This window comes from Solea senegalensis, linkage group LG21, assembly GCF_019176455.1.
Source record: "Solea senegalensis isolate Sse05_10M linkage group LG21, IFAPA_SoseM_1, whole genome shotgun sequence".
NCBI classification, from domain to species: Eukaryota; Metazoa; Chordata; class Actinopteri; order Pleuronectiformes; family Soleidae; genus Solea; species Solea senegalensis.
Genome location: NC_058040.1, coordinates 15660868 through 15670630, shown reverse-complemented (window position 1 = coordinate 15670630; position 9763 = coordinate 15660868). Strand labels below are relative to the sequence as shown.

The 9763-nt window shown below is 42.8% G+C and overlaps 1 protein-coding gene across 3 annotated transcripts; it reads left to right on the top strand.

The window, feature by feature from the left end:
• The first annotated feature begins 243 nt into the window (after positions 1 to 243).
• pdzph1 (PDZ and pleckstrin homology domains 1) lies at positions 244 to 9374 on the top strand. Of its 3 annotated transcripts, none has more exons than XM_044053610.1 (13): positions 244 to 576; positions 1112 to 1197; positions 1388 to 3475; positions 3911 to 4072; positions 4611 to 4772; positions 4899 to 5000; positions 5407 to 5517; positions 6545 to 6723; positions 6824 to 6981; positions 7652 to 7694; positions 7963 to 8149; positions 8725 to 8860; positions 8973 to 9374. In XM_044053610.1, exons 2-13 carry the CDS (start codon positions 1140 to 1142, stop codon positions 9070 to 9072), a joined length of 3486 nt encoding a protein of 1161 aa, XP_043909545.1. In that variant the 5' UTR covers positions 244 to 576; positions 1112 to 1139; the 3' UTR covers positions 9073 to 9374. The 3 variants fall into 3 exon arrangements, with proteins under 3 accessions (XP_043909545.1, XP_043909546.1, XP_043909544.1); XM_044053611.1 differs by having other exon boundaries at positions 1112 to 1218; positions 1388 to 3436; XM_044053609.1 differs by having other exon boundaries at positions 1112 to 1218.
• Positions 9375 to 9763: the final 389 nt, after the last annotated feature.

The window sequence follows — 9763 nt, the reverse complement described above, 5'->3', positions numbered from 1 at the left end:
CGCTCACTCTCCTGCACCAAACCCCATTGAGAAAATGAGTGATTTTACACCACAGCACACAGGAGTTGTTGATCCACTGCCGCCTTCATGACTCCATCTAAATGTCTTATGTTGTGATCGGGAGCTAAAAAATGATGGTTTTCTCTATGAGGTTTAGTGTGAGAAAGTGAGTGATTTACAAAAGTAACAGAAAACTTGAGTTTCCTGTTGGAAGAGGCTTAAAAACAGATGTTATTCTCTTGTCCCTTGTTACATACACTAACTTAAAAAACCCCAAACTATCCCTTTAGTAACATGTGCCTGCCTGTTTACTCAGTGTCTCTTAGATCTGTTAGATCTCTTAGATCTGTTAGATCTCTTAGATCCCACATCACGACAACAACAGGACGAACGTGCACGAGCCGCACACGGACATCACGGTGGCCCCGCGGGATTAAACGTAATAAGCTGCTTTGCGTTGAGAATAGAAGCGGTAAGAAGTGGAGCATCAGTCTGAGACGTGTGTGGACAAGTGTGGACAGTGTGGACGCTGTCTGCAGCTCTGAGAGGAAACAAACCAGGACCTGACACCAAAAGGTACGCTTGAAATGATGCACCAAATTCTGTTCATGTGTTGAAAACACAGATTCAAGCTTCTTTACCAGCTCTGAAACTTTCCTTTTTCTGATTTCTTTGTTGACTGTGATTTCATCAGTTGTCTTTGTTGTCTCGCGTATATTTTTATGACATTTCTGTGTTGTTTCTACATATAGACGGCGCTCATTCAAAGAGAATGATCCTGTTTACCTGCAGACGTGCCAACACCAGTCCTCTTTCTTTTAATTCTCATTTAATTATAATAATAATAATAATTAAAATAATAATTTATTTAACTCCAAAAAAGGACAAAATAAATCATCTGAGTCACTTTTAACCAAACATTTGCAAAGTAAAAAACACAAAATCCTACTAAACTCAAGCAGTGGACCAGCAGGTCCTGTGTCACCCTGAGCTAAAAACGCCAGTTTTCTCTATGGACTTCTGTATGGGAGCGTGTGCAACAAACTTTTTAGTTTCCAGACTAAAAACAAAATAAGACATGTGTTTGCTATAATTTTTCTTCTTCTTTCAGTGTATGTGAGGCAGAGCTCGATTTAAGAATGAGTAAGAGGGGGAGGAGGAGGAACAGCCGGAGGAAGAGCTCCAGCAGCAGCAAACGTGAGTCGCAGCTTTGGCCCGGTGAGCGGGGTGTGACGAGGTTAATCTGCAGCTTAGATGAGTCACGTTTTTCCCACACCAACAGACAAGTGCTTAATACCAACAGAGGTCACTTCATTCATTCATTTATATCTGTGGCAATTCATGTCAGAATATGTAACACAAAGGTTGTTTATGTTTCGTCTTGCAGAGAGCGCGTCGCCGTACATTTTCCTGAAGCAGAACAAGAACAACAGCCCCTGCTACAAAGATGACGTGGTTGAAAAGGGCGAAACCGACTCACTGCGCAGGGAAAATGTCGGGACGGGATCCGACGACGAGGAAAAGTACGACAATTCTCCACCGCAGGAGAAGCGATATAAGCAGGATTATAACCTGACTTCAAATCTGAGCCAAAGGAGCATCTACACCAAGACGACAGAGGACAAGGAGACGGGGGCGAAGATCGTGACGTCCGTGTCCGTCAGTGACTCGGAGGATTTGGCGCCAAAGATCACGTTTCAGCAGCGACACGAGCGTTCGTCCGAAAAACAGACTCACTCCTCGACACCGGTGACCAACATCATGAAAATCGACTGCTCAGGGTCCAGAGTGAAGCTGGAGATTCAGGAAATGCTCAACAGTTCTGGGGTCAAGACCACGTTTGTTTTCATGAATGAAAATGTGGGCGGTGCCCGGACGACCTTCAAGAGTGAAGGGACAACGATGCCAGATAACGAGTCGTCTGAGCGTCCGCTGCTAAATGTGACCCATTGCAGCGCAGATCAGAACTACAGATTTTCTTTTGGCGGCGTCACTGACCGAGCAGACAATCCGGCAAAGACCTGGTACAATCCAAACTGTCAGTGCTACACTGGTCAAAAACAACAAATACCAACCGACTGCTTGTCTGCGAATCCACCGCCAGGCTCCGCACTTCAGCTGAACATCAAACCTCAGGAGAAGAGGAAGTATTTTCAGAAAAGCTTCAGCATCGATCAGTTCTGGGACATTCCTCCACCGCAAGAGTATGCGGACATCAAATACAACACTTTGGAGGAGCTGAGGTTTGACCTGGCCTCCTCCAGGACCGGAACTTCGCCCACTCTCAAACAATGGCAAGAATTCCACACATCGTCCAATTTAACCCACAACGAAGAGGAGCAAGAAGATCTGCCTCCGTCTTTTGATCAACTGTCAGAATCTGAAAACTACGATCCCACATTCGCAAGACCGTCCATGTCCACCAACAGATCCAGCTTCACCAACGAGTTCATCAGCCTGCAGAAGAGAAAGTCCTGGATTAGGAACAACAGCATTGCTGCGGTGGAACACAGAGCGTGTCCGTATCCACAGAGGCGGCGGCAGACGTTTCCCGGGATGTCAGAAGGTCTGGGATTGATGCAGGAGGACCTACTGCTGCCCTGTACCGAGTCTTTTTCCTCGTTAATGATGTGCTCATGTCCCGAGCAGACGGAGACGCTGGAGATGATTCAACAGACCAACAACGACAACTTCCCCGATGACTCTTCGCAAACCGAGGTGAGTTCAACAGAACCCACAAACGGATACGACGGGAGGCAAACGCTACTCAGTTCATTCTGTACGATCTGTTCTGGGGACAGTCCTGACGCTGGGTTCGCCATCTGTGGACAATCACGAAGACAAAGTACCGTTCGATGCAGTCACCAAGGATTCAAACAGAGCTCTTGTAAATACATGGACAGTCTGGACACTGAGGTAGCAGACAGTGGGTTTGAACAAGAAATCGGGGAAGTCGAGTTTCGCAGCGGTGATGGCGTCATGGAGGAGCCTGTTCGAAGAACCTGTGCGATTCAAGTCATTCCTCCGTCCTGCAGTGGCTCAGAGGAGCAGATGCCACAGGGCCATCAGGTCCCACTGTTCCAGAACAAGGAGGATTCAGACTCAACTCCACCCAAACACAAGTCCTCAGTCATGACTCTATCTGTTGGTACACTGGAGCAGAGGTTCCTGCAGATGGACTTAAGGTCTTCCCAGAGCGGTCAGAAGGAAATTTCTCTTGGAAGCTCATCGGAGGACATCGGTGTGTCCCCTTTTCAGGACAGAGATGTTACGGCAGTAAACACAAGAGAGGAAGGAGAGAGTGAATCCAAAGCAGCAGGTGAGGAACCAGGAGACACCAGCACTTCTCAGCCACTAACGACAGAGGAGACAAAAGATTGGCGACGAGGCGCCAGAAGATCAACGCCAACAGAAATCCACGCGAAGGAGCAGCTCGGTAAAACCAACAAATCAAATAAACCAACTGTATCCAGATGTAAGTCACATGGAAGGCATAGTTAAGGTTCTCCGTTAAGTGTGATTGTCTGAGGTATTAAGCACACGGCGCTGTGAGCGCCACCTATGCCAGGAACCAGCCTTAGACGCAAAAAAGGGCTCACCAAATACATTTTACACCAGTTTAAGTCATTTTAGGATCATTTTTGGGGTTTTTCTTGCTGTTAGACAGACATTTCCAACTGGAATCAGAAGTTTGTAAACTGCTCTTTTTCCTGCGCCATAGAGAGTCCATAGAGAAAATCAGCCATTTAAACTCACAGACACAGGAGTTGCTGGTCTACTGCTGATGTTATTTTCTCTATGGACTTTGGTGTGGGAGAGATATTGGAGATTTAGTTGGACACATTTGATCCAGTAAGCCCTTTGTTAAGAGGCTACAACCAGGTTTTTCTTGTGTCCCCATCTTTTCCAGGTCCCAGCGAGGTCAGAGAGCATCTGAAGCCTGTGATGCATGTAGAAGCGGAGGGCGGCAGCTCTGACCACTGGGCCAAGAGACGCAAGCTCTTCAAGGACAGTAAGCAGTGGAGCTCGGCTGGAGGAAGCTCCATCACCAGTGACATCACAGAGGAATCAGGTGAGTCCCCAGCTATGACCGCTTTGTCTGTGCGTTTGTAAGGAACCGCGACAACGGTGCTGTTATCTTTCGGCTAGTTTTTGGCCAACTCGCTGTCGCTTTGTTGAAAGAGAGCTTGGCTTGTAACCGGAGAGTTTTTCTTCAGTAGTGAGCTGGACTTGCTTGAGTTCCAGTCGCCCACAGCTAACTATTGAACCTTCACCGACATAACCAGAGAGTTTGCCAGGTCAGGGGCTGGGTTACCCTTGAACAAGGTACTCAATCCCCGTTGTTCAATGTTCATCGGACATTCTAGACCTTAGCCATGAGGGTCAGTTCAGAAATCTAATATGTGGTCATACTTGGTGGCGACCCCTAGAGAGGAAGAGAAGCCAACTATTAGACTCCTTTCTACCAAAGGAACATGTGTTAAGTGCTTAGTAGAGCGGCCAGTAGGAGGCGCCCTCTTGCTCTGAACTGACCTATGATTGGTCAGTGTCTCCTGTCACTGACCAGATTTTCTAGACGTATCATGCCTTGTTTTGTTTTTTTCTTCTAGTGTCTGAGGACACGCCCTCGATGGACATGACCACCCGGGACAGTGAAGACGGGGGATTTTACATGGAGACGTTCCACTCTTCAGCGTGGATCTACCAAGGAGACAGCGTGGACTCGGGGGTGATTTCGCCGAGCCTCAACGCCAGAACTCGAGCTGTCGCAAGTGAGCATTTAGGTTTTTTTAATTGAATAAATAAATAAATAAATAAATAAATAAATAAAAATAATCCACTCCAGCATAAGATTAGAAAAGTGCAGAAGTAAACATGTGTGTATGTTCCACTGACAGTTCGAGAGAGGACGGTGAAGATCAACAAAGGCAGTGGAGAGTATCCCTGGGGTTTTCGCATTCAGTTCTCTAAACCTATCACGGTCACGGAAGTCGACACGAGTAAGTAACATTCTGTATATAAAAATAGGTGTAAAGTGAAGCCAGTGTGGAAGTGTCTGAAAGCTGTATTCTCTTGAACGTCCACACGGAAATGGCACAAAACAAAAACGTTGTCTTTTTCTTTGCCGCTCTTTGCGTTTTTCACTTTCTACACGGAAACACAAGGCTGGCGTTTCCTACTCTGGGAAAAAATACCATTTCAGGTCCCCTAAAGTTTCCGTTTCCATGTGGACGGTCCCTTAGCTTCTTCTCCTCACCTGTGTTAATTGTCTCAATCATTTCTGTAGCTTCTGGTCTTCTGCGATTCAGCGTGACGTCCATTTTGTAAATCCTACGAGCTCCTACAGCTCTTTTTTGTGCGATGGTTTGTGTAGCCGTGTGTGATTCTGTGTTGCCGTGGTTTCAGACGGAGCGGCTGAAGAAGCAGGACTGACGGTCGGAGACTACGTTCTGGCTGTGAACGGCATCGATGTCACCAGTATTCCACACTCTGAGGCTGCGGATCTGGCCAGACAAGGTACTGCATGTACAACTACTATGTATATATGTATGTATATGTATATATATATATATATATATATATATATATATATATATATATATATATATACATGTATATATATATATATATATATATGTATATGTATATTTACATGTGTGTGTGTGTGTAATAATAAGTACATGTACAACTGTATATAAGCTTCAATAATATATAACTTCATATTCAGCTTTCTCTCTATATATAAAATGTAGATATTCAGTATATAATACCCTATAAGTCTATGTTGTTATATATGTAGTTATACATGTGCAATTACAGTATATATTTCTATATTTATATACACAAAGTTACTATGTTACACACATATACGTGTGTATATATATATACATATATATATACACATTACTAATATAGAACTACGTGTACAAATGTGTATACGCAGTATAATGATATACATGTAAACATGTGTAGGTACTATGTGTATAGCCACATGAATATAACAATATATAACCACATATGTAATAACATGTATAACAATGTGTACAGCATAGTAATACATGTATAGCTACATATACGGCAATATACACTATACTGAATATCTACATCTTAACATAAGTATGTATAAGTCTACATACAGTGTATAATAACATATACACTATAAAGAATATATAACCAAATATACAGCATTGCACTGTGTAACACATGTATAACTCAATATATATACAGTACATAGTATTATACGTATGTAAGAATATATGTAATTTCATGTATAACAGTACACATACATAAATACTTTATACTGTATATGTATATACATTTATATTTATTCACATGTACAATATGGGAACATATATATATATATATATATATATGTATTCTTTATTCACGTTTACATACTATATAACTGCACGTATAATAATGTGTATAAAGCTATTTACATACTGGAGCTGTGGTTGTTTTTAGACACTTAAATAAAGAAAACGTTTCATATTAAACCATGTCATTGAGGTTATGTTGATTGTTGTTGTTGTTGTTGTTTCAGGTCCAGATGTTCTGACACTAACCATCGGCTCGGACATCGGCCGCCGTCCTAACACCCCCCGCCCCGCGTGTCGGGGTTACCTCCACAAACGCACCCAGTCTGGTCTGATTAAAGGCTGGAGGAAGAGGTGGTTCGTCCTCACACACGACTGCTGTCTCTGCTACTACAGACACAAGCGGGTGAGCAGAGCTGAGCGGACACCACATCATCATCATCACCACCACCACCATCATCATCATCATCATCATCCTCACCATGTGTGTGTGCGTTTGATCACAGGACGAAGGGAAAAGAGGAGCTCTGTCTGCGGTGAAGCTGGAGGGAGCTGAGGTGGGACAGGACTCGTCTCTGGGGAAACCCTTTGTCTTCAAGTGTCGTCCTCAGGCTCTCAACCGGGTTTTCTTCTTCTGTGCCACGTCCAACCAGGAGATGAAGAGGTACAACACACACACACACACACAGGGTCCTCAGGGTTAGGAGCCACTGTCCTGGATGTTTTAGAAGTTTCCCTGCTTCAACACACCTGACTTTCTTGATTCATAGATTCATTTTGCATCATAAATACATATATTTATATTTGTTGTGAACTATGAATCGTCCCATATCAATGCAGACGCTTTTATTTTGAAGTTCTGTGAACTATCTATCATCACTGACACATATATCATGATATTATAATGTTGTTCACCCCAACTGATTTAATAGATACAAAGAAATGGTTTAATCCATGAATTTCCATCATTTACCTGTTCCACCATCTCATATGTGAGGATTATATTATTTATCTCGTACATGATCGTAAACTTAACACAGAGAAGTTAAACAAAATTAGACATTTTAATAGAAATTCATAAAATCTCTCTCTTGCACAACTAAATCACATTTTTTAGTTACATTTACGTTTTTCCCATTTTACGTTTACTAATGATGGAATAAACCTTTGTGTTTTTTGTGAAAAATAACAATAACATTGTCATTGTTTTTTAAAAACAGTGAAGTTGTGAGGGAACCTTATTCTTAAAACATACACAAACGTTTCTAAAGCTTTCATTGAGTTTCCGACATCGAGTCTTATTTGATTTCAATGTCTTTTATTTGTGATTTTAGATGGTTGGAGGCGATGGAGCGAGCGATTCATCCCATCACACAGGTAACTTTTCAAATCTGCTGAAAAACAAACAAGACTTTCATATTTTTTATTTTAGGGAACTTCAACACGCTGATGATACTGTGATATTTCTAACTAACAACCATAAATGTTTTATTCTTGTGTGTATTATGGCATTTTCATGCTTTGGTTTCGGTTTCAAAGCACTTCGGTCACCTGTGTGATGTAGAAATACAAGTAACCTACATTACATGACAATAATGTGACGTTTGATTTATTCATTTCGCTCTAATCTGCTTGACTGTTTCAGAACCACGTGTGGGTCGACGTCACCCAGCACAACTCCAACCTGCCGCCGCTGGCTGTGAAGAACCCCGAGTGTCTCGGTCTGCTCCACAAAATGGACAAGAACAAGGACACATGGGTGCAGCACTACTGCATCCTGAAGGACGGATGTCTCTACCTGTACAGCGGCATCCGTGCAACTCACGCACATGGTACGGACGTACACGTCTCACAGTTGTGCATCGTCTTTGAAGTGGAAAGAAACATTTTCCCTACTTCATTTTCCAGTTTGACATCCTTTTCTCTTTTACACCAAACCCCATTGAGAAAACCAGCGTTTTTAGCTCACTGTTACACAGGAGCTGCTGCTCTGCTGCTGCTCTGCTGCTGCCTCGCTCGCTAATTTCGCCTCACTTAGGTCGATGGGAATGACAGATTTCAAATGCCGAAGTCACAAAAAAATCATATTTGAATTTATAAATGGGGGCAACAGTGGATCAGTATCTCCTGTGTTGCTGTGATGTAAAATTGCTGATTTTCTCAATGGGCTTTGGTGTAGGAGAGTGAGCGGTTTACAAAACCAGTACACACTTTAGTTTCTTGTTGATAAACGCTTTCAAACAGTGTTTAATATATTCTTAGGAGGTTAAAGACTTACGATAACACAGATTTTGTTCTAAAAGTCAGCTTTTTCTTGAGTGTCCGTGTCTCAGGCTGGTTCTTTTAGTGTTTTTGAATTGGTGTGTGTCACTTCCTGCTGTGTGTGTGTGTGTGTGTGTGTGTTCAGGTGGGATCTACCTGCAGGGCTACACCGTGAAAGAGCAGCCGTACGCGTTCAAGAAATCCACCATCGAGCTGAAACCTCTGTCCGATGAGTTCAAGACTTTCCACCTGTGTGCTGAGAATCCTAACGAGAATAAACGGTGAGGAGACGTCATTATTTATTATATCATAAAGATGTGGCCTTGTTTTTGTGTGGATGTTCGTCCTAAAGGTCAGTGTCCTCGCGTCCTTGTGTCCTCGTGTCCTTCACAGGTGGATCGTGGCCATCAAAGCTTCCATAAAGAAGTGGCTTCCTCTCCATCAGGTTCTGCAGGACTACATGAACCGACCGGCGGAGGAGACGAGGATGTGATGCACGCACACACACGCATGGGAAAAACAAAAACCTCACCCTCACACTTCACACGTTCATCCTGTTTCATTTATTCGTTGTTATTTTTACTGTCATCACACATCTCTTTGTCCTGTTTTCCTTTCATGTAAATAATTAAACCCTCATTCTTTTTTTTTTACTTCTTCCTTTTTTCTTTGTTTGGTTTTGAACTTGTTTTTCTGTAAACTCTGTACTTTTCTTTTTTTACTACTCTCTGTTCTTTCCACTGTAAAACATAATCATGGATGCAATGGATAAGACAAATAAATCCTAGAATCACACTGTGGGTCTCAAGGAAATCTAAATCTATTTATTCCAACATTGAAACAACAGATTTTAACCAAATTCACAAAAAGCTCAAACAAGTAAAATAACATCGTCAATGTCAGCTTAGGTCTGTGACATCTTCAGAACACGTTTACTGAAACTTTTCTAAACCGCTCCCTCTCCCACATAGAGAAAATCAGCAATTTTACATCCCAGCAACACAGGAGTTATAAACCCACTGCTGCCTCCTTCAAATGTGACTTTTCATTCGGCTCGAACCAAGCGACACAAACTAAGCAAACGCAGCAGCAGAGCGGCAGCAGAGCGGCAGCAGAGCGGCGCTCGTGTGTCCACGTGAGCTAAAAATGCTGATTTTCTCTATGGACTTTAGTTAGTTTTTATT

Bases quoted from the DNA above. Each gene is read 5' to 3' on its own strand.
- pdzph1 (XM_044053609.1), top strand. From the start codon at position 1,140: ATGAGTAAGAGGGGGAGGAGGAGGAACAGCCGGAGGAAGAGCTCCAGC. The intron at 1,219-1,387 runs GTGAGCGGGGTG...TTCGTCTTGCAG, and splicing joins TGAGTCGCAGCTTTGGCCCG to AGAGCGCGTCGCCGTACATT. The intron at 5,518-6,544 runs GTACTGCATGTA...TTGTTGTTTCAG, and splicing joins TGCGGATCTGGCCAGACAAG to GTCCAGATGTTCTGACACTA.